The sequence below is a fragment of the Bombus vosnesenskii genome, unplaced genomic scaffold, assembly GCF_011952255.1.
Source record: "Bombus vosnesenskii isolate JDL3184/JDL3185 unplaced genomic scaffold, Bvos_JDL3184-5_v1.1 scf7180000013320, whole genome shotgun sequence".
NCBI classification, from domain to species: Eukaryota; Metazoa; Arthropoda; class Insecta; order Hymenoptera; family Apidae; genus Bombus; species Bombus vosnesenskii.
The window spans coordinates 422,947-449,627 of record NW_022882965.1 but is presented as its reverse complement, the minus strand read 5'-3'; the positions used below and the strand labels follow the sequence as shown (position 1 = coordinate 449,627).

Sequence of the window (26,681 nt, the reverse complement as noted above, 5' to 3'; positions counted from 1 at the left end):
GCCATCTTGCCCAGATTTCACCGCCATCTAGTGGAAATACTTGCAAGCTACACGTACAAGATGTCTTTATTATAATCGCGTGTGTTTAATGACTTATAGTTTACATATTTTTGTATATGTATGTATGTAAAATGTTATCAATTTGGCAAGTTGAAGAAAATAAAGTGAATAAATTAGCGAATGATTGCTAAAAATAAAAATTCTGTTTATAACATGTTCTCGTTTTAGATATTTACCTACGGTAGATCTTTCGCCGTTCGACGAAGTGTTATTTCAGTGAAAAATCTTGAATACGATTCGATGATTATATCGTGCTAGAAATAGATATTGTCTCATGAGAGATAAAATAAAAAATAAATATAAGTAATTAATGACAAACAATAAGTCTAATGTTGTGCAAGTAAAGGTGAAAATCTGTATCTACATGTCTTCCATCAATGAACACGTGTGGCATTAAACGACACTAGAATTACGATAAAATTGTTACGTGTACGAGATTAAAATTACATTACATTATATACCGCATCATGCATGACACGCAATTTATATCGATACATAATGAACCATAATTTTTTTATATTTTATGTTGCGATTTGGAAACCACACAACATTCTATTTTCATTTCTGTTTACAAATAGAAAGTTTCTATATTTGTGCTTCTAAATTAATAACACTGAATATAGCGATAGATAGTGACGATATCGATCTTGAAATTGACTGCGATTTGCATTTGGTCACGCGATGAAGAGGTAAATTCTCAGTTGCCGTAAAAGCGATTTCTCATTTCTTTAATTAGCATTGATTGTTAACATCAGACACAGCAATGTTTGTAAAAGTAAGAACTTTATTTTTTTGTAAATAAACTGCACACAGTTTTATATACCGGGTATCATTCTTATAAATTCCAGTCATATCATGGTTACATTTAAGTGGTCTTCCAACAAGATTCAAATGCAACGAATGATTCTCTTGACCATCATTGGTATGATTTCATACGGAATATTGAAGGGTCACATGAAATACGAAAAAGAGGTAACCATATCATTTCGAATCCTATAAAATTACAGTCCCTGGTCATCGAATTAGAACCATATGCACTTTTCTAACTGTAATATGTCTTATACATACACACTCACACAAATTGTTTTTGATTGTCCAAATTATTAATACATATCTACACGATTACGAGTATTTCATTTTATTTAATTTATAATTACACCATGTCAAAAAATATTTTGGTATTCCCAGGTCAGGCAATTCATCTGACTTGAATGCCATTGACAATTTCTGGAGCATTATTTATTCATTTATTATAAAATTTATTATTTATAAAATTATTTATTCATCGTTGACCAACATATTTAGCAAAACAATAAGAATATAAAATATATAACACAACAATATACATGAAGCATACTGTAATGAAGGTAAAGAAAGAAAACAAATTATCAACATGTATGTGTATATAAAAAATCGCAGTAATTAATAAATTTAGCTATTAAAATTTGCTCATGCAAATTTCAATTCGATTAAAAAAGCGAGAAATACAGAAAGTTTCGAACACTTTTAATTCGGTGATCAGGGATTGCACTTTTTTTTATTTCCCTTCATGCAATCACCACTCACCTATAATTGATTAATTAGCTCCTAATAATAATAAAGACGTAAACATCAGTCCCTAAAGAAAATTGCAATAGGGAAAGAATAAAACATGCCATGCGAGTTTAACTAAGTTATGAATCATCGTTCAATTTAATTGTTGGCAACTCGCATTATCGGAATGACTACCTAGCATCTGACGTCATTAATTCATCCGCTCATTAGGGAGCGCATTGATCGTGTGAAGTGTTTTACATAGAAGTTTCGTTTAAGGCTTGGCCAGATGGACGAGATTTATAGCGGGCAATGCACAATTAATTATCATACCGTTCGACGAAACTTTCTTGATTCGGTTCGGTGTGTTTCCTCGGTATTTATCTCTGATTCACGTACTTCTTTGGTATTCGCGTGTGGAAAATCTAACACGCCCCAGCGTGGTTGCATCGCTGATCCAAGTTCAGATATCAGATGTTTATATCACGCGATGCGTTGTACGTATTTGAACCGCGATTTATATAGCGCTCCCGTGATACGACAATTAAAATACATACTGTCACAATGCGCGTTACGATACGCACTCAACGTTGAATTTCAGTCAATGTATTCATGTAGGTACATACATATAGCGACTTGTGAATTTATATACTTGAACATTCACTATAGAAAACTTTTATGAATATATCGTATATTCAACGTTTTGAAATTTCATGAGTACTGTCGTGACTATATTGATTAAATTAGAAAAACATTTCTATAAAAATTGCAAGATATTTATTGCAAGTGTAATATATTTTGCAATGTATTATGTATATTACTAAACACATTTACTATTTAGACATTAATGTTTATGTTAATATCCGAAGTTTTTATATCAGCGTAGAAAACTCTTCTTGATTTGATTTCTAATTCAGAAATTGCGGGATTTAAGCATAAGGAGCGTATGAGTAACAAACTAGTTCGTAAAGATTTATAAAATAGTGACTTTTGATAACCAATTTAATCGCGTTACAATATATTACTATACTTATCTAAAGACTAAAATCATTTCAATTTATCTTTAATTTTCTAATTAAAATACATCTTGTCAAAAATAACTAAGCATCCGAATACTTTTTAACAGTAGTATATACATATAACGAGGCCAAACAGCGATTCGATATTTAATTAACAACAGGAAACGGATGTGTTGAATTTATTTCACGAATTTTTCGATCGATTTGGCTTTAAGAAACAGAAGGCTTTAGTCTACTAAAGAGATGCGTGACGGTAGTTACTCTCGATATAAGGCAATCAGTCGTTTTTAGAATTCGAACAGGTATATTTTTGACCTGATTTAACGACTCTATAAGATAACGCGATGTCTGGTGATCAGCCGGAGGCGTGAATCGATTACTTTTTCACTTTATCACCGGGAAGATGCACTACTCTCTTCGATATCAAACTTCTCATCGATTACATAACGCATTATCGTTCTTTCCGTATCTGGCCGAGTTTCCTCTGGATAAAAACCAATTATCGCGGCGTACGATTTCTGTCTATATTAATCGTCCTTTACCGCTACGAATCCCGCTAGCCTCGATGCCGGAGAGATCGCAAACAGTAGATGAAAATCTATCGCGGTTAAATGGCAAGTAAGCGAATTAAACCGAAAAACGCGATAATGTTCGTATACGTACGCGCGTAGATCCGCAATAGTTACCCATACAGCATGTTTCTGAAAGTTGGCTTCAAACTTCAGGAGTACGTACGTATACAGTAAAATTTAATAAGTATGAGTCGAACGAGGAAGTTATACGGTGTTTTCATCAACGAAATTCATATTATTTATCTCTGTCTATAGCATACGGTGGCTCATGAAAATACATGAAAAATTAGAGAAAACTTCTATATACGTATATTGTATGTATTATATAAAATATTTAAAAATTTCATTGGCAGTATAATGAGACGTGGCTATCATGATTATGTTGACAAAATTTGACATTAATCTGGAGATGTATACAGAAGGTACACGATATTTAATTACAAGGAAATTTTAAAGTCTTTTATGTAACACACATAATACAAATAATTTCACGAGCTACCGTTTGATATGATATCCATTCACTGTAACAGTCGTATCAGCATGTTTTCTCATTGCAATTAACTAAATAATGTAAAAGTAAATTATGATATAACTGTGAAATATACGCGCGCGAATGCTATAACATTAAAGTGGAAAGCATTGTTATTTTATTACTGTTACCAACAATACGCGGTATCAGTACAATTATATAATAATAATGTGTTTATTACGCTTAATCTAATGATTTATGCACGATAAACATGCAATGAAGTTTCTTATGCTTTTACAATCTCGCAGTTGAAAAAGTCTTGTACATAGCTAACAAAACTAACGATGTTTGAACCAAAGCTTATTAAGACTTATCTCTGTTATAATCAGAACTATATACTTCTGAAATTCGGTATCGATTTTCTGAAACATCCTGTACAACACGGACAGTACCCACGAAAAGAAAAGAAACGTGAAAGGAGGAAAGGACGTTTCCTATGTGTTCTCGATCAAACGTGTTCTTGCTATTTCGCATTAATCCGCATATTCCGTGCTGATTGGCCGTACCAGCGTTGCGAGGTCAATCAGCTCGATTATTAAGCTGTCGATATCTAATCAGCAATGACCCTACTTCGGTAAAAGGGTCAACTATAGACGTGGTTATCCGTGCAAATACGTATGTATTGCAATGTTATGCGTTGTGTGTATGAAGAACGACGGAGCCCTCGTTTCTCGCGTCGTCCAGAAATCGTTCGAACAGCCTAAAAAGCAGGTCATTTGTCACGCAACGTCGATTCGGACGAGCCTTAAAAACAGGAAACTTTAATTAGTTCGGTGAGACGAGCTTTGTGCTCTTACGATACGGCCTGACCTTGTAACTCTTTTCCCTCTTTCGCGATCAAGGTGACGGAGTACATGAGCTCGTTGGAATATCGACAGGCGAGAGAAGCCAGCCATGACTACAACAAACAACGGATGAAGAACCAACAACAGCTTTCGTCCGATAAGTGTCCTTCTGCTACGGATTCGAAAAATACTAATGGTTTTCCGGAAGTTGATCAGAGTTCACATGGAAGATAAAATCAAATGATTTTGTTTCTGATTGTTATACGTAGAATGTGTTGATAATATTTATGCTTGATATTTTACTCCTCGATCAACTAATGTATGGGTATATTGGTATGTAATGATGTTTGAATAAAGATCAAAGAGATAATAGATAATTATGCTGCGAGTATAAAATAGCATATTAATATAATATGCTTGGCAAAGGCATTCTGTTGAGTCGATGATCACGGTAACGAAGAGCTAAAGGTAAATTTCATTAACCGCCTATCAGATTTCATGTTTACAGGCGATGATTCCTAGAACTCGCATAAACTAGGTAAATAGATATTGGTAAAACTTGCCGCTTCGAAACTAATTAGACTTCGTATTGAAGATAAGAAGCGGAAATGTATAGTTTATTTTGTTTTCTTTTTTAGGCAATAATGCACCTAGCATATATGGATTATGAGAAATGTTCTATTTTTATTTATTGTCAAATCAAATAGTAAATAGTAAACAGTTCACGATGTAGTTGTATAGTACGGTGAATATTATGTTAAAGATATAAAATATTGTAAAGTATTGATTAACGATTAAAGATGTCAGTATTCTTCCAAATTCCTGAGAAAAAGGCAAACATGGACAAGGGCCGTTTTTGTTGCGAGTCGTTTAATCAAAACGGCTATCAGAGGAGCATCTAGTATCCAACAGGAAGTAATTGTTTTAAGAAACGGAGAAAAGGAAAGGGTAGAAATTTGACAATAAATCTACGAAACGATGGAACTTTTACGAGTACTTGGATTCTTTGACCATCGCCAATCGAGATTCCCGTGAAGACAATGGCCGTTAGCTTCGCAGGAGTTTCGGCCGTTTTCAACGAGTATCTGGCTGGTATCGCGAACGTAAGGTCAGGGTGGACATGATATTTCCTGTATCGGCCGCAAGACAAAGGAACAAAAGCTGCTGTCAAAGTACGCGAAGCGTGTAAGTTACCACGAGTTAAAAGGAATGGCCACCAATTTGTTGATCGTTAACGCGAAGTTAACTAACTGCATTGCTAATTACGGCGAACAAAGCGTTCTTCTCGTTTTCCTCCTCTGTTCCTCTTGCTTCGAGGAAATTGATTTCGGAAAATATTCGATTTTTTGCTCTGTCTTGATTATGATACAATTGAGCCTCTCAGAGGCCTGACTGATCGATTACATAAGCCCACGATCAATATTCAATTCAAACTTTTATAAGAAGAATCATCGCAATAAGATGACGTAAATCGTAAATCATGAGAAATAGTGTTTATAACATCATCGCTTCTCTATAATATTTAATTTATAGACCTGTTTGAGCTGTTGTTTGGACAGCTTGATTGATGGATTCAAAAATTCCATGCGTCTCTATTCCATATGAAAGGAAAATTTATCTGAACAAACGCGACGTAGTTAAACATGTTTTTATTGTCATACGATATGTTCTATGATTTACTATATCACTATATGACACAATCGTTAGATATGTTTCGCAAAATAATCTCCGATAAGCGAGAAAGGTCGTTGAAATCATCCTTTCCAAGGTGGCGCAGAAAATGTAACGTGTTCTTTCGTAATGTTTGCAAGAATAAGTGCAAAGAGCATTGTTCTTTCAATTAACGAATCAGTCATTTAAGAAAGGAGAGGAGAAATGATAAAGAAAATGAAAGAAAATAATAAGAATTACAAATATTTGATATTACTTCTTTATATTCTATTATTTTTGCTCTCTTTTCGAACAGCAAATTCAAAGAACGGAAAAGAATAATTTAATCGATAAAATCGTCTGTTTAAACCCGATGGGTTTTGCCTTAGTAACTTGGCGTGCAAGAGCAAAAAGATAATTGTATAATTAAAGCCACGTGAGTCGCGCGATGCTGGCTTATATTACGTTTGTGGTAGTTCTATTTGTATTGTGATCCAATTTAAATAAATGTTCAGAAGTTATCTCCAGTTTATGTATATTTCGTAAAAATAATGTAAAAATATACTCAGTTAGTGTGGTATAAATATTTAATTGTCAACCTGGAATTCTGCACGTATATCAAATTAATTTTAATGAAAAAAAATGGGAAAAAATAATTAACGAATGTTGACATGCTGAGATAGGTCAAACTGCTGATTATTTTTATAACATTTATTATTCTTTAGTTGATCGATCGAACGATAACTTTACATCTTAATTCGATATGTAATGCCAGTGATGAACTGCTGACGGTTATTTACATAAAAGATAAAACTGTTTGTGAATATCTGAGCCAGTGCACGTGTTACGGCAACATTCTATATGGCTTTCATCAGTTCGTTTAATTTAAGCCGTTTTAGGAGATGCGTGTTACTGTCTCCGACACATTTCTCCGACAGAGTGAAATAGAAAAACGTATACACCGATTCATGCAAAATTCAGAGAAAGGTCCATAGTAGAAATCATCTGGTACACATAAAAATTACGACCGGCGTGGAAAATTATAAAAATGCCACATAGAGTTAGCATCATTGCTGTTCCGGATAAGCTTACCAAAGAGCATAGAAAAGATTCAAGTAAGTTTTTCTCATGGAGAACAGTTTATTTAATCGTATCGTTTTATCGTTCAAACAGATGCTTCTTAAAAGAACATTTTGTCCAATGTATGTCGAACAGATGAAGCGAGTCAAAAGAAGAAGTCTGCGGATTTCGAGACAGCCATTGCCGCAGCTGGTTATGGAAAATTTCAATATCTTCTGCTACTGGCGATTATTCCAGTATCATGGGCAACCAGTATCGACAGTTCCAATGTAGCGATGATTCTTCCCTCTGCAGAATGCGATTTGCAAATGACATTCTTTCAGAAGGGTGTGCTAAACGCCATCATATACATAGGTTTGTATTGTAACTCTGTCAAAAAGATTTTGTTGCGACGATCGCAAGTCCATTCCTTGATATATTTGTTTACTCAAGTAAATACCATGATTAACATAATTTAAAAACTGTATAAGTATGTAGTTAACGTCAATCACGTGAGCGACTAGTTACTTGATTAAATCAATATTACTGATCGCTACAGACTGTTCTTATCCCACTTCTGCTCGATCAGGGCCAACTAGTACGCTGAGTCTAAAATCTTAGTGTCCATAAGAATATATGTTAAAGGCATTTATTTGAAACTTTTAGGAATGATTTCTAGTGGTTTTCTATGGGCTTACATAGCGGATGTTAAGGGCAGGAGAGCCGTTTTTCTTTATGGCTATATAGCTGATGGCATTTGTAACTTCCTGTCAGGGTTTTCACAGAATTTTTGGATGCTTGTATCTTTCAAATTCCTTAGTGGTTTCATGTGAGTTTATAACAGAGATTCTAAATTATTTGAACCCTTAATTGTCAATTCGAGTGTTTAAAAATAATTATTGGATTACGGATAACAATGCAAGGTCAAATTTTAATTGACGTAATTAAACAATTCGGACTTGAATAAATGCTTGTTTCATTTATAAAATATTGCAGCAGATATAAAAAATATTTTAAAGTAATTTCTTTTAATATTTGAATTACTTTTTACACTTGAGTTTCTCACAAATACACGAATACGCATAGTGTAATAGATATTGTACGTTAGAATAAGCGGTCCCCATGCTTCCATCGTGGCCTACACTTCGGAATTTTATGGAATAAAAGAAAGAGGAAGAATTTCATTGATCGTCGGTTTTGCCATTACATCTGGAAATATCGTAAGCGCAGGTGTGGTATATGCGAGTTGACATCAAGATAAAACGCTTGTTTATATGTCAGATCACTAAATCTTGTAGTGCTGGCGTTCATCATCATTCCACAACGCTGGTCCATCGTCTTGTGGGACGGTGCGTTTGTCTACAATTCCTGGAGACTTTTTCTTTCCATCTGTGGAATACCAACATTGATCGGTGTTAGTTGTCTCTTCCTGTTTCCGGAAAGTCCAAAGTTTCTCATGTCTCAGGGTCATATGGAGGATGCGTTGAAAGTTTTCAAGATAATTTATAGCATCAACACGGGAAAATCGGCGGAAGAATATCCGGTGAGAAGTTTGAACAATTTATTCAGCTTTTAAATAATTTAACTCACATATGTCCAAATCTTTCGCGATGTTCTACGAAATACTATTGCATTTTTCTTTATTTGATACCTAAAATAAATATATTAATTCAATTTTTGTACTGCTATTAGCTAGTTTCTAGAAATGATCATTCATCCCAAGAATATCAGTGCGAACAGTGCTGCAAAAACCTTACAATCATTTTTTTGGAAACACGATGGACATATTTGGATTAAATAATACATTTTTTTTAACAAAAGATTTTATCAACAGTGTCAATGTTTTCTGTTTAAGATACAATATTTAGAAAACGAATTTCCTAAAGAAGGAAATGATAACGACTACGATGGAAAAATAGAGAAGAAGACAATTTTCTTTACTCCACATTTAAGTCGAATTCTCTTGGTCACAGTCATGCAATTTGGTTCAATGTACACGTGAGTATCTCCTTTTAATGTTTTGAAACGAATTAATATTACATTAACTTTGGAGTAAACACAATTATCCGTGACCGGAAATTGTGTCACAAGGAACTTTGCAAATGGGTTGTTAAAAAGTAATTAGTAGAATGAAATTTTTAATCGATTCATTTTGTCAGAATGACGATGTTTGTGACGAACGACCTTATTTGCTTTATCTATAAATACTGACGTTGCGTTGCTGTGTTCAGTAAAAGACGTAAACGACAAGAAATCGAGAGGTGACGTTTATCAAGACTGATATGAAAACAGTAATCGTAAAAAAATCCACGAAACGTCAGTGAGGAAACAATCTTATCAAAGGACGACATTCCAAGGAAGAAGAGAATACAAATTGATATTAAGTAAATCTTTCTACGTTTTTCATTTTACAGAACCAACACGATTCGTATGTGGCAACCTCAACTTTTCACGATACTAGGAAATTTCGATCCAGTGAATCATAATCTAACAGAAGCACATAAATCGACATTTTGCGAGATCTTGGATTTCTTCTCTGTCGTAGACGAAACTTCCGTAGCCGTTGAAGAGAACGTGAACTGTACAAACGTGGGGCAGCCTACTTAGCAAATATTTTTTCATCGTCCCTCTCAGTAAATTTTATTTCTCCTTGTGTTTATCTGATTACATAATATTCTTTGAATTTTCTAGATTGTCGTGAGTGAGTCTGTTTATGTGAATACGATAGTTGTAACTGCCTTTGGAGGCATTCTTATTTTATTGAGTAGCTTTCTACTGAATATTTTGAAATACAGAATCTTACTGTGTAAGTGCTTATAATGAAAATTTTATAGTCTAATTATAGTAAAATCTCGATTATCCGAACTGTTTATGGCACACGCTCAATAATTTCGCTTTTGTACGAAAGATTATTCTCATTTTGAGCTATTTGTAAATATTAATATTGATCAAATTTTTTACTATACATTATACAATTCCAATAATCAGTATTCTGGTAATCAGTGTATTATACGCTATTGTATTATATTTACACATTTCGCGTTTAATTGATAGTATTAACGTATGATTATAGATATTTCTTACGGAGTAGCATTCTTATGTATAATTTATCTGAACTGGTCGTCTGACACATTACTAACACTAATTCTGACGAGTGTGTTCATTGGATTGACAAACACTACCCAAAATATAATTATTGCTGCAACCGTTATTATGTTTCCAACTTCTCTAAGGTTAAATATAATAATAGTACCAATTAAATAATAATATTAACTAAGGTATTACTATAGGAACATAAAATTCAGAATTTCAAATTAAATTAATATCTTCCATTAAAATTAGAGCGATCGCAGTGAGTCTGGTGATGTCAGCCGGAAGAATAGGGTCGGTGATTGGGAACCTTCTCTTCCCAATTTTACTGGCTCAAGGATGCTTCGTACCCATGATCCAGTTGGCGTGCTTGATATTACGTAAGTTGCCCTCTCCCGCTGTCAAACGTGTCTCTTTTTGAAAATACTATAATTCTTCTTTATTGTAGTTTGCTCCATTTTAACGTGTTTTCTTCCGTCGACCAAGAAAGCTAAATAATAAGAAATACGTAAGATTGTGTTACGATATTTAAGCTTCTCTGAAAGAACTTGCCAATAGAGAAGTTTTTACGTACATACACATACTCTAACTACGAATAATAGATCGCATCGCAGATAGCCTACAGACCTCGTTCTCCAACACTAAACCAAGGAATTACATGTATACTCATCCTTGAATCAGTCTAACATGATCAAAATTTCCAAAGCGAACCATGATACCTTTCTTAAGACTCTGATATGACTATAATATTCACATTAAGAATAGACAAATTTCAAGAGGATCAAAAATGTAGGAACATTCACAAACTTTGAATATTTAAAAAGTAGGAAGATAAAAGTATCGGATAATTAAAGAAAGACATAAATAGATAAATGAATGATATCAATAAGACGAAACGTACAAAATAAGAGGATAATAGAAAGAAGGATCTATCGAAGCAAGGAAGCACGCGTTCGAAGGCGAATACAGGCAAAAACAACGACAACGATGTTTGTTAGACAATGAAAGGGTGGGATGTTTCCAGTTGGACACTCTTCACGGTCACATTTTCAGGAGAAGATCGATCTCAGTTTAAAACAATGATCGAGCGCGTCGAGGACGAACGCGGCGTTCCTCGCCCAGCGTGAACACGACGCTGCTACGGGGGCCTTGGGTTTCACTTTCGACACATCCTGGAGAGCCCTCCACGCTGCAGCCTTCACCCACATGCTCGTTCTTCTCGATCCCCCGCGTACAACGGCTCCGTTCAGCCGGCGTTTCGTGTGGACGCGGCTTTATCGCGCGCCCGGGATCTCGACACCTTCGCGCTAGCCACGTTGATCGAGTAATTACGCGTGTCCATAAAACTTACCGCGCGTATTACAATGGAAGAATGGGAGAAAGTCAAGGTATCGAATTGATTGCAACGTGACGTTTTATTTTGTCACGAGATGCAGCGATGATGCTTGATATTTGATTTTGGTTTTTGCTTCTTTCGTTTACTTAAACGGCAATCTACCAGTGAACTGGTGCATTCAAATCTCATGCATATATTTTATATTTACTAATAGATTGCAGATAGTAGCGTAGGATTACATTTTTGTGAAGAATTTTGTTACGTTTAAAGAAACAGAATCTAAGAGAAGATTTGTTTCAATAAATATTATGGATATTTTATATATTTTTGTATAGGATTGTACGTATTTCGTGTATTTTTGAACAATCTAATTTGCCAGAAATGCTTAAGAAATTATGTCTATGTTAATGTATCAATTGTATCATTAGTTTGATCACAAGAATTACTAGAGAAATTCATATTATACACTTATGTAATTCGATGTTATTTGTGTTTATTAGTTTAATTAAGACGTTACAGTTACGATCCTTGTATCATAAAATAAAAAGAATATTTTATAGAATAACTAGATTAAATTTAATAAGGCTAACGGGATACGAATGGCAATAAATGCTACTCGTAAAAAGAAATTAATCTTGTTTTACTTGAGCAAATACTGCGCCTCTTGCGCTACTGATTCACAATATTATCTTTTAAATAAAGCACAATGAGGCTCAGGGAACTCGTTTACAGCTATGCGTTCACTTGAACCGCATACTTTACTTTCTTTGTCCTAAAGTAACGAATGTAAGGCTTTAAATGGTATTACACAATAATACCACGAGGAAAGAAATTGCTGGGGTAGAATGTGGAGTTGACTGGCGCAGTATACGTTTCGTTGGCGTTTCGCGTAAGAAGCACCCAAGGTGGCGCCTAAGACAGCATTCCGAATAAATTGCGGAACGGAAGAGCGCAGACGTACGCACGTGTCGGAGGAAAAACGTGTTGGCATAGCTTTTGCGTTTTTCTCTTTGGAGTGTTCATCTACTAAGAGCTCCATATTGTTACAACATGGAAAAACTCTTGTACATAACATGGCTATCTCTCGTCATTTACTAAAGAATTCTTCTTAAATTTCTACTTTGACTTCGGAGTAATCTTTATGGATTATAATACGATAAGATATAGATAAGATTTGACTTTCAATTATTTTAACAGAACCTACTACTCATGTATGTGTAAGAAACTATTAGGTTCACTAGGTAACTAATAATCGATAATATAATGAATAAATGAAAACAACTATCGTATGCTTCATAAATGTAAAATATTTGTAAAATGTAAAAGAACAATATTATTATGCAACAATCTAATATTAATCGTAAAACACGCCTGAGAAAATAACGGTTCGAGTTTGACCAGTCATCGATTCGACAGAGAAATCAGAAAATACGCAAAGACGAATTACAGGGAATAAAATAACAACATCTCCGGGTGTCTTGTGAAAACGATCGCGTAGATGGGCCCACGGTCCTCTAATCATTCTTTACGGACACGAAGACGTATCGCGATTTCACGGTTGCTATTCGCTCGATCGTTCTTTCTTCCGGAGAAATAGAACGGACGGCGTGGGTACGGCTACCAGCAGCCAGTCGCATCAGAATCGCCTCGATACTGTTAACTCTTCCCGCAAAATCCTCGAATCATCGACGTATTCATCGTTTCTCTTTCTTTCCTCTCTCTTCTCTCTCCTTTGTGTTTCAAATATACACCTTACAAAAATAAGATTTGCATAACATTGACTTTATTTTTATTACTAATTTGTATTCCTACTTTATATATTTCAATCAATGTTATCAATATATGCGCGTAAGAGTTTTCGAATAAATTTTCTGTCTTCAAGGTGTATACTCGCTTTTGGCTCTCACTGTATATATAATCGTGAGAACACGAGACGTCTTATATAGTAAAAGTAATTTATCGATGCAATCACAGTAAGCGACTCAGCTAAGATTTTAAGGACACTTTATCTCAAACAGAAATAAATTTCGTGGTTTGAAGTTGCAGTAGATTCGTAACTCGTAGAAAATTTCTTACTTATAAATGATTACTGTGTTAGACTGTATAAAGTCTGTGGGAGATCTAAGGAGATTTAGGAAAATATTTTTCATTTAAGTTTTGAAAATGCAATTAGAATTACTGTTTTTTTTTTTTTTTTTCGAGGGACCACCCTGGGTATGGATTTATTTATTCCATTTCGAAGAAACGAGTGCAATAAGCTTGACAGTTTCTCATGGAAATAGTAAGAAATATCCTCTAGGCAAGAAACCGAGAATGTCCTCGGGAAACAACAACAAAGGTGTAAAATGACCGCCCTCCGGCTGAAGACCGCACTCCGGTACTGCCTTTACCCTTTAATTTATGACGGTGCCGTCACTGCGAAATTTAATGCGGATTTCATTCGGTGACGATGAAATTGGATCGACTTCTTTCTGTTTTACAACTTCCTTGAGAAATCTATATCAATTTTAACGCAATTTAGGTAAGTTTTAGGTGTGATTTTCCAAGTCTAAATTTCTAAATATCAATCAATGGATCAATATCATCTATTAAATTTTGTCTGAATGAGAATATTCGTTACATATACAAGGTGGTTGGTAACTAGTGGTACGAGCGAAAAGGGGGTGATTCTACGCGAAAAAGGAAGTCGAAAACATAGAATAAAAATTTTTCGTTTGAGGCTTCGCTTTCGAGAAAATCGACTTTGAATTTTCGCTCGGTACGCGTGCGGTACGTTATAACGGATCTCACTGATTAGATCGTTGTCTCAATGGAAAGAAAACATTTTTTATTCTATATTTCCGACTTCTTTTTTCTATTTTTTAATTTTTCCATCGAGACCACGATCTACAGTGAGATCCGTTATAACGAGACGTGATAAAGTGCACGCGTACCGAGCGAAAATTCAAAGTCGATTTTCTCGAAAACAAAGCCTCGAACGAAAAATTTTTATTCTATGTTTTCGACTTCTTTTTTCGCGTAGAATCACCCCCTTTCCGCTTGTACCACCAGTTACCAACCACCCTGTATATGTCGGCTTATCATTGGAGTTAGGGGCGTATAATGAATCTTCACGTGAATTGGCCATCGTTGTTATGTTACTATAGATGATATTTTACTGATACAAATGTGATTATTACAGAGTGTAACAAGTGATAGCGACGATTAGATAATCGAGATGTTGATGATAATGAATTTAGGTTCGATAACGAATCCACGGTCAACGTGATGACGAATGCGATTTCAGCCACAGTCTAAGTCGAACTCAATTCACTGATCCACGATTCGGCCGTGTCTCAACGTACTTGTCCACAGTACAAGTAGAACTTATCTGACTGAATCTCGGTCCAAGTGAAACTGCCCTTATACACTCCTGTCCGTACCTCTCTGGACCCCTCGGGTCAATCTTTGTTTTTAAGGAGAACTATATAATTACTCCATACCTCTGTTAGGTACATGTCCCTCTAACACGCATACTCGGATTAGATCATAAACAAATATTTCTCAGTTTTAGTATTTAAGTACAGCTATAATAAAAAGCCTGGACTAAAGTATCGGGTACCTTGCCAAACTTTCCAAAAAAAGGCCCCGATGTATTATACTTTGGTAAGTACTTTCATAGCTAGGCAATTCATCCAACTTGGATATCATTCAGAATGATTAGAAGCTGCTCACATCCTTTATGAACTCATTCTCGACCATAACGTTGCTCGATTAGAAAACAAAAATTCAAGATATTTGCATAAGTTAAGTACGTAATGTTTATAATGAATGGCAATAGAGATAAGGAAAATAAACATAAATTAGATACTGGTAACTAACAAACTTTGCTATGCATATAAAGTTTCCTCACACCTGACAATTTGACTAAAAACTGAAAAGGTTGAGAATGGTAAGTATTTTATGTAATTCGATAGTCGAAGAATGTAAATCTTTCTGAGAATAATCCGCTTCCTTAACGACCTGTTATTCTTCCGTGCAGAAAATCAAAACAAATACCAAGGTGTAAAATACAAGTTCCTCGAAGCACGCAACGTATAAAAGCCGAGAAAGGAGCTTTTTAATCCTAGTAACCGGCGAAGGCCAGAAGATAAACGCGGCTTGCAATTACATAATTAGTCGTATGTTTGATAAGTTGTAACATTTGCTTAATCGAAGGTTGTGAGTCATTCGCGACTATCATTATCGTAAGTGACAGTTAACGCTGTTGACTCTGCACTGTGCAAATCAACGAAATAATTGTTCCTTTTGTAGAAAATTGAAGCTTCTCCAGGAGAAGAAACTTGTTACGCGAGATCGCGGTGAAAATAAAGCAACGAAATCCCTGAATTCCCTCGCGGAAGGAAATAGCGAGGTAATAATCAATCGATTCATCGAACGAGAACTTAACTGGATGAACGTAAACGATGTTAGGCTTTACATTTCATCAAGTCATTGGCATATTAATAAAAATTGGTTTCTTTTTGCAAATATTTTCATACGCACACGAACATGCAACCGCGATATTTGCTTTATTTTCTCTTAGACAGTTTGCTATTGCTGTTTTAATTAATGAAATTAATCACCTATTTGTAAGCGTGAATGTTGCTAACGTTGTTTAATGCGATATATCATTTAGGACTTTCCTTCAATTTGTTAACTTCCTTGAGAAATTGATATCAATTTTAGCGCAATTTAGCTACATTCACAGTGTGGTTTTCCAAGTTAAAATTTGATTTGGATCGATATCATCTGAAATAAATAGTTTCGAAATAAGTAGTATATATACTAAGTTATTTTTCAATACAACCACCAGCCCCATTCCAACGCTTGTCCTAACGTTATACGAATTTTGCATATACCTTCATTCATACATTTCCACTGCCAGTTCGCATAACCATCGTCTTACGCCGTCGTTTAAATCATCGTTTCTTCTGAAACGATTATCGACCAGAAAACTCTTTATGTTTTGCAAAAAAAGAAAAAGAAAATGGTAATCTGACTCGTTTGACGCGTCTATCATTTGCAATGAAGTCGCAGGCACGTTCTTGAGCTTCTCTGGAATGAGAGACAGGCGTAATCACAACTGTAATCACATACAGTTTGTCTACTGAATCCACACACCCATCGTCTGATCAATGATTCATCTATAACTTTATTACCGTAAAATGCTGCAATTTGATGATGAATTTCTTTTGGAAGAATGTCTTGAGCGTTTGAAAAGGGTAAAAGCGTCATTTTGAAAGCGAGATTTTCAATTCACATCGCATTTTTAAACGTGTGATATAATGGCAATATTAAATATTTAAACACAAAATTTGTTATGACTTACGTCAATAAATGAATGAAACTAAGTGACCTTCTGCAAATACATTCCATCGTTTTATGTGGCTTTTATATGTGCAAATGGTTAGTATTTTCTGGACTATTGTGTTAAATTTTATCTTAATTCGACCATATATTTTGAGTGGCAAATCCATTTTGTGAAAAAATTGAAAAAACGAAGAATTTACGTACACTTTAACGTAAACTTTTTATTTCTAAATTTATTTATAAATTATTCATAAACTTTCATTTATAGAATTTATTAATATGAAAAGTTTTTAATTTAAACTTAAAATATTCGTTTGTTTTAATCAATGGAGGTTTTCCTAATAAATGGCATTGCATAATCAATTATTTTGGAAATAGTGCAAGTTCATTTCCTGTAATCTGTTGCCTGCTTAAACAGTTACAGCACCAATAATCAGAAACAGATGATAACGAATGTAATGCTACCTAACAAACTCTGTCACAAATGGAAAACAGTTATCTTAAATTCTGTATTTTTGAACATTCTTGTTATGGGAAAGAATTACAAGAATCTGCTTAATATTTTCTTGTTACTACTTCTCCTCCTACCTTCTTTTACAATTTTATGAAGCTTACCTACTTAAGACAGGTTTGCTCCTTTTCTTACTATCTATCTTTACGATATTTATATTTGCAATATTTGTTCAGTTCGTATCAACTACTATGATATAAAAATGATATAAAAATGGTGTACAACTATTCCTGAAATAATCAATATGTGGAGTACACTTTAAATAACAGGATATTTGTAATTCCAAGTTCCACTAGAAACATTAGAGAAAGTAAAATATTCCATTTTATTTATTTATATTATAAAATATTTAAATGTCCAAGACTACTGTACATTTATTAATAAACGATCCATATCAACCGAGTAAGCGGTTTGCATCGAACGGGTGGTCCATTGTAAGCAATTAAACGCGCGGATCTATTAAATAAACGCATTATTAACACAGGTAATCTGCATGATATCGAAAATAATCGTCGTTAAAGAGCTCAAAGTGGGTTCAGGAACGGGCCTGCATCCACTTACCCAGATATGTATAACTCGTCGGCCATATGCGCACTCCGATGCATCGCATTGCTTTTCATTTATGCACCTACCTATGTAAATAAGAGTATTATCTGAAAGTATCTACCGCTACGTCGAGATCCGCTATGCCTATGGAACACCGTGTGACTCCTTGGCTCCTTACCGTTCTTGTTCAATTCTTTCTTCCTCGTTATGCCTTCTTACGACCTCCCCACGGCTTCCTTGTTCGCCTCTTCCCGTTGCCAGTACGCTGCAAAACCCGGCCTCTCTTCCTGATACTTGTCTTTCGTGGTTCCTCACTCTGCTTTCATTCCTCGCCAACGTCTCCTCTTCTCACCTCTCCCCGTCGTTTCTTTCTATTATACTTTTCGATTTTGCCTGAAGCTTCCAAGATCTCCCGTCGAGATTGCCAACACGTTGATTTTCTATTTAGTCGTACAGTGTGTGTTTACCACCGTGTAACGTAATATCGTAATTTTGAAATTATCTTGGCGATACACGTTTGAGAAACCTTTGATCTCTCTGCGTTTCACGGGGACTTCGTTTAACATTCCGTAAGGCAACGTACCTTTTCACAGTTCGTAGGTAAAATGAATTATTTATGAATTACTGTTTTATTGCGTTAGGTAAGATGTTTCTCAACGATGACAAAGAAACAATTATTTTCTCAATTTTTCATTCCAAATTCCTTGTCATATATCTTACGTCGTTTATATTATACAGAATTATTGTATTACGTTGTATTATACGATATTGTATTATACAGGGTGGTTGGTAACTGGTGGTACGAGCGAAAAGGGGGTGATTCTACGCGGAAAAAGAAGTCGAAAACATAGAATAAAAATTTTTCGTTCGAGGCTTTGTTTTCGAGAAAATTGACTTTGAATTTTCGCTCGGTACGCGTGCACTTTATCGCGTCTCGTTATAACGGATCTCACTGTAGATCGTTGTCTCGATGGAAAAATTAAAAAAAAAAAAAAAAAATTGTATACAGGGTGGTTGACAACTGGTGGTACAAGCGGAAAGGGGGTGATTCTGCGCGAAAAAAGAATAGAATAAAAATTTTTTTCAATTTTTTTTTTTAATTTTTCCATCGAGACAACGATCTACAGTGAGATCCGTTATAACGTACCGTACGCGTACCGAGCGAAAATTCAAAGTCGATTTTCTCGAAAGCAAAGCCTCAAACGAAAAATTTTTATTCTATATTTTCGACTTCTTTTTTCGCCTAGAATCGCCCCCTTTCCGCTTGTACCACCAGTTGCCAACCACCCTGTATATAGGATAACGTTGTGTTTTGAATTTCATTGAAGCCACATATCTTCATTGAGATATCTTCCATGCACGTTCGCGTTGTCAACGTTTACGATTGTACAGCTGTGCATATTAAATCCACTAATTGCTGCATTATCAATGGACAATGTGTTAACTTCGTTACGGAGCAAATCGTTTCCGCCTGAGTCAGTGAAAATGAAAATAACTAGCGTGCTTTGGCATTAACGTTCATCTTGTTTACTCTCACCTTACTCACCTCGTCCTTTCGTTTTTTTGATTTAGCGACCTCCTCTTGAGTGGTCGCGTTCTATTGCTGTAAATATCTTCTCGCTTCTCTTACTTGGACAACGATTTTTATTAGTGGAATGCCCTTTTTCTTTGGTATAAGAATAGCAAGAGACATAAAGCGATCGATACGACTTCGTATTTTTATGTTTTAGGTCATTCGTAACCGAATATTTCCAGAATAAACGCATTCAATATTTGATCATGGAATACGAAGACGAAATTTCGCGCTACGATTAGCAAAATTGATAGAATCGATAAAGTCATCGATACGCCTTGTATTTTTATGTTTCAGGATACACGTGGCTCAATATTTCCAGAATAAACGTATTCAATATTTCAATAATTTAGCTACTGATCAATTCCATAAATTGGAAAAATGAGAAAACCGATGTTACAAATACTATTTCTCAAAGTTTACCTTGATATTTGCTGTTTATGGTGATCAAAAGTTTTCTATGATAAGTGTTCAAATACTTTCATAAGCAGGTGTATTTTATAAAGAATTATTCAAACTCGAACATACATGATTGTAGATTCACAAAATTTCTGTGAAAAAATGATATTTTGATAGTTAGTGCTAATCATACAATAAAACAAAACTTAATGCAATGATCAACGAGAACGGTAGAGTAGGTTGATTTTATCGAGATTTTCAGCCGTTTGTGACGCGAACACGCTACTTCCGGTGACAATGACGAAGCAGTCTCCGTGATAGGTCCTCAAAGACCACCGACGAGTAGCTGAATGGCAGCTCGACAGGGAGATTGTCATCCCGAAGAAGCGACTCAATCTGCGGATATCCTTGTGTCGCCGCCATACCAACAGGTTCGTAATAATTAAACTCTGACGCATGGTTCTCCACACGGACGTTCTCCTACGGTTTTTATCTAGAAACCGCTAATAGTTTTCGAGAGATTTCTCAGCTTTCGATCAAAGTTGAGAAGTCACGATAAAAAGGCTTATCTTCGTAAATAGAAGAAATCGATATAGAAATGGCAACCATACGAATTAGAATAATACGATACTTTATTGCTAATTACATCGCCTCAATTGAAAAAGATATATTATCAAGTTAACGAGTATTAATAGTAAGTCGATACTCGTTGGAAAACATGTCCAAGGCTAAGATCTGTTCGAATCTTCAAAAGCTTCATTGATCTTTTTAAGTCTGGAAGCTTGAGCTCTCTGACGTCTTTTTACGATTATTCGCCATAAAATGTCGATTTGTTCGGATGCTATCAGTGTATACTATCTTCATTAGTGTATATGATCTTAATTATATAGTTAATTATATAGAAATTCGAGATCAGTGTATTTTGATTAGACTGCCCTCAGTGACAATTAGTTTCTGCAGTTATAATTTGTATTTTGGAATATGTATATTCGTATATATTTTTTCTTCATTTCTAGACTAACGACTATGTCATGCTTTACATACTTTATTTTACAATTCACTATTAAAATAAAACGACTCCTTTCTATTGCGATCCAAGAATTTATCAATGATACAAATATCTGAATATGGTTCAGACTATAGTGACTTAATGTTTAGGTTACTGACCTTGAGATACTGAATTTTTTTTTTGTAACCAACAACCCTTAAAGAAAAACATAAATTCAGAAAGGAAATTGATGGGAAGTTGCGTCACTTCTACCCAAAGGAAAATTTGCAAATCAACGTCCTTAATTATCAGTAGTGCTGCAGAATTCGCGTCAGAAGACAGCGCGGCGTCACCGTCGACGAGATAAGCCTGGTCCAGCGACTTAGAGATACTGATCCACTTTGCATAATCACGTTCATTAATCAACCGTTCTGAACAAGTTGACTTGGGTGAACGATGAGACGAGTCGTCTCGCGATGCTCGCATTTTACGCGAGACAGCTGTGGGGACAGGCGTGTTTGATCGAATTTTTTGTGGTAAACGTCAGTTTGTCATCGAACGCACGTGCATCGGAATGTGTGCTGTGTTGGTCGAAATCTATGTCGATAGCGAACCGAAAGGAAATTGCGACACGATTCCACGCTGGTCGACGATCGACTTAGTTTTTTCCTTCGTTCTTATCTTGTGGTTTTTGTATTTAGAGGAATTTCATGAGAAAGATACAAGATAAGCGTATAGAATGGTTCCGGTTTTTCTTGAAGAATTATAAGCACATAATTTGCAAGTGAAAATGAAAAAGAATGTCACGTGAAGTTCAACTATGAATGTGTTGTTAAAAAATTAAATTATTGTAGAAGATTAATCATATTTATTATATTTATATTTATATTGTTTTTCTTGACTAGAATTGGATATTAGTAGATTCTATAATAGATTAATTTTTTATATTTTACAATGTTGTATATAATTTTATATAAAAATATTTTCAGCCAGATTTCATATAAAATTTTGTCCGTATTTCTACTTGTAGATTATGCTCTCGCAATTGATTACAAAAGATTGGGAACATTCCAATGGAAAAATGAAAAAACACTTCATACAAACAAATTGTATAACAGACTAACATAAACGAAGACTACCAATCTTTAGCGGCGGATGCAGACAGGAGGTGATAGACACGATCATGCCCCTCCCCACTCAGGAATAATAAAATATAAAAATATTATGTCATATTTATCTTCTGAGGAACTTGTTAGGTATATAATTAATTTGGATTTAATTGCTTAGGCTATAGTATTAAACAGAGATATTAAAATAGTGATTATAAGCGAGTTTGTAAAAGGAGTTTGTAAAACATTTTTAAAAATGTACTTACGTACTTCTATACAATTCCAGACGCCATTGCCAGTCTTTAATATATTTACTGTAATAAATGTTGAAGTAGCTACTTCAAGAAAAATTCTACATCTTTATTTATGTATATCCGTGACCTGGAAACTGCTATTAGGCAGAAATATTCTAAATAAGGAAAGGTGCATATTATTGTACCTTTGATATACATTATGTTTTGGTTTGCAAGGTGTAAGAACAAAGGAAATAATAAACAGATTCCTATTTATATTCCCTGTAGCCTCTAGCCAAAGCTATAAGGCTAACCTTTTTGGTAATGTCCTTTTGCTATAAATATATGAACGTGCTCTCTATCATCCCATTATCTAGTAACACTAAGATAGTAAGGATCTGAATCGGCATAAACTTATACCTTTATTTATTTCAGTATACTTTTCTATTACAAATTCATCCACTCGTTCTACAATCAGTCAACCTCAACCTCAACAATAAATACTAACGAAAGCAAATAACTAAATATGTACAGTCACATTTCTATCTCAATTAACTCGACAATAATATCACAAAAGCATCTGCACTCTTGCAGCCTTCCAAATGCTTCTAAAAACAAAAGACCTAATATTCATTATAATAGATATAGATAATACATAATATAAATAGGTAAATATGTACAGTTACATTTCTATATCAATTAACTCAACAATAACATCACAAAAGCATCTGCACTCTTGCAGCCTTCTTAATATTTCTAAAAACAAAAAACCTAATGTCCGCTATAATAAACATAGATAATATATAATATAAATATGTACAGTCACATTTCTATCTCAATTAACTCAACATTAACATCACAAAAACATTTGCACTTTCCCAGCCTTCCAAATACTTCTAAAAACAAAAGCCTTCTTAATATATTCTAAAAACAAAAGACCTAATGACCGCTATAATAGACATAGATAATATATAATATAAATATGTACAGTCACATTTCTATCTCAATTAACTCAACATTAACGTCACAAAAACATTTGCACTTTCCCAGCCTTCCAAATACTTCTAAAAACAAAAGACCTAATATCCGCTATAATAGACATAGATAATATATAATATAAATAGGTAAATATGTACAGTCACATTCCTATCTCAGTTAACTCAACAATAATATCACAAACGCATTTACACTCTTGCAGCCTTCCAAATGCTTCTAAAAACAAAAGACCTAATATCCATTACAATAAATATAAATAATATATAATATATGAGATACAGATAATGTATAATAGAAATAAATAAATATGTACAGTCACATTTCTATCTCAATTAACTCAACATTAACATCACAAAAGCATTTGCACTCTCCCAGCCTTCTTAATATTTCTAAAAACAAAAAACCTAATGTCCGCTATAATAGACATAGATAATATATAGTATAAATAGATAAATATGTACAGTTATATTTCTATCTCAATTAACTCAACAATAATATCACAAAAGCATCTGCACCCTTGCAGATACTTTTAACCAAATACTTCTAAAAACAAAAGACCTAATATCCGCTATTTTGACGAGGTTGGTAGCGCTCGTGTTAAAGTTTATTTTTCCACACGAGAATCGCTTCTAATTCATCCGCGCCTCTAGTCTCTCATCACGTGCTGCACATATACCACAAACCGTTTTTGTCCGATTTGATTGATATCGTGTCTTTTGCTCTTGTGCGGAGAGCGCGATGAATAAACGCACCGTTTCTAGTTAAGGCTGATAGAAATCTGTGGTAATTAACGGACCTTGCGTTACACATTCGCCAGCGAGCGTGGAGAAAGAGAAAAAGACAGAGGCGATTGCTTTTGCCGGAGAGCTCCCTTTCCTCTATCATGGAGTCATTATTTCCTTCTCGTGTCGATATCACGGTTGTTGACGAGTTACGTGAGAAGTGAATTTCAAGCGGGCCACGGTTGTCTAATAAACGACGCTTACGATTGTTACGCAATGGCGACGACGCATCCGTTTCACACGTTCATCGTGGAAGTGGCGTCAATATTCTTCGCAGTGGTTAATCACGATTGACACGAAGTTCCGTTTCATCACGCTGCTGTCAGAATGAAAAAAAAGATGCGTACATGTTAGCTTTATTAATTCCTTTTTAGTTCACCATGATTTTACGTTATTCCCTACTAGGAGTTTTTTAAACATCTCGACGCATCGCCACGGTGTTTCACAGCGTAATTACGTTTCTAGGAACGAGTGATCCTTGAATTTACCGGGGGGTCGGGAAACTTTTCGCGGCAACAGCCTGAAGATAAAACTGGTCGCTGCTCGGTAATTAACCTGTTCAACCGTTGGCATCTGGTGGTAGGTCTTGCCACAGTGTTGCTTAGAACAGATTCTTATCGGAGATAATCTATGTATTTTTCTTTGCAAATTTCGCGACAGTACAAAATATTTTTGTGCACGACTTTAATTGTAGAATTACTAAAATCTTTTTTGCTTTGGTATTCCTCTTAGCACATACTGTTTTTCATATTTTATCACGAATCACTCAAGAATAATCTGCTTTCAATTTAAATAGCACATGAAAGGACCTCAATTTTTCTTTAACACGTTCAGTGCTTCATTAATTATGTATTTTCACTATCTAGAATACTGTACAGCAACTGTTGAAGTAATTACATTAAGAAAAATTCTACATCTTTATTTTTGTATATTCATGACCTGGAGATCACTGTTGCATAGAAAATAGAATTTGGTGAAACAAAAAGTATTCTAAATAAAGAGAGATCCTCATTATTGTGCCCTTGAATATAAATTATGTTTCGGGTTACAAGGTCTAGGAACAAAGGAGCTAATAAATAGATTTTTATTTATGTTGCTTGTAACCTTTAGCTTGACCTACAAGGTTAACTTTTTTGGTAATGCCTTTTAAATGTATGCACGTGCTCCCTATTGATTCTATTATATTGTAACACTATGAGAGTGAAGATATGGATCAGCATAAACTTATACATTATACTTATATTTATACTATTATTTATTTCAATATATTTTTCTCTTACAAATTCATCCATTCCTCCTCAACAGTAGCAAATAATTTTCGTACAATACCTGGCTCAATAACGTGAAACTTTTACATTCATGTGAATTATTTCACCCACTCTCCAGCGATGTCTCGACTCTATGGAAAAGTGGTTTCATAAATGGGGCTTGAAAATTAATGAAAAGAAATCCACACACGTAACCTTCACGCTCCGAAAAACAAATCTGCCCCCATGTCACCATCGACAATATAACAATTCCTAGCAAGGACACAGTCAGACACCTGGGCATGACCCTGGACAGGAGATTAACCTAGAAAAATCACATCACAGACAAAACGAAGCAACTAAAAGACAAACTCAAAAAATTCTATTGGCTGACTGGCCGACGCTCCAAACTAAACACACAGAATAAAATTATCCTCTATAAGACCGTAATAAAACCTGTCTGGACCTACGGAACCCAACTATGGGGAACAGCAAGTAACTCTAACATTGAAAACGCTAAGATCCATTATAAATGCACCCTGGTATGTCACCAACGAATTAATACATCGCGACATCAATGGCTACCTCCAGGACCAAAACAACATCCACTACCTTCAGGACCAAAACAACATGCCAATAATTTATCACATAAAAAGAAAAATAGGGATCAAAACCATATTCTACGAAGAAAACATAAATGGACAGACCGCAGACACCAGATGGAGATACAAGCCATGGCTCTCCTCCGGAAAGACACCAAAGACAAACACAGAAAAAACACAAAAAAATACTGGTGGATACAGAACCCATAATAAAATAATAGAGAACATTAAACCGACAGAACTCAATTCTGACAGCGCATAACACAGGTGTAAACTGTAAATACTGTAAATATTTGTAAATAAACCTATTTGACATCCCCTCCCACGCCCCCTCCCTCTCACCCCACCCCTCTCCAAAGTTACACAGCACCCAAAAAGCGGACCACCGAAGCGTCCTGTTTTGCGATCAAGTTTTCAGGACAGAAAAAAATAAAAAAGAAAATACATAAAAAAAGTTCCGCTCCCCAGCGGCTTAAACCCAGAAATTGTATTATACAAGCGCCGACAAATAATACAGCATGGCTACGTCGTACCGCCGCGTATCGGTACCTTTGCCTAACATATTACAAAAATTCACAGTTTATTGTGAATATGTACCTAAAACTGTATTCTTGGGCTCAATGAACAACTTTAAATCGTAGAAAAACATCGCGACCTCAAGATAACAACAGTCAAAGAGGAAATAGCAAAATATAGCGACAGATATAGCAAAAGAGTCAACAAACACCCGC

At 34.9% G+C, this 26,681-nt stretch overlaps 1 protein-coding gene across 1 annotated transcript; it reads left to right on the top strand.

Annotated features, from left to right (window-relative positions):
• Positions 1–6,859: 6,859 nt before the first annotated feature.
• On the top strand, positions 6,860–12,193 carry LOC117235839 (D-xylose transporter-like). The gene is made up of 11 exons (XM_033498245.1): positions 6,860–7,263; positions 7,364–7,582; positions 7,874–8,036; positions 8,316–8,437; positions 8,506–8,750; positions 9,063–9,205; positions 9,622–9,796; positions 9,899–10,013; positions 10,281–10,440; positions 10,550–10,677; positions 10,746–12,193. Exons 1-11 carry the CDS (start codon positions 7,197–7,199, stop codon positions 10,793–10,795), a joined length of 1,587 nt encoding a protein of 528 aa, XP_033354136.1. The 5' UTR covers positions 6,860–7,196; the 3' UTR covers positions 10,796–12,193.
• Positions 12,194–26,681: the final 14,488 nt, after the last annotated feature.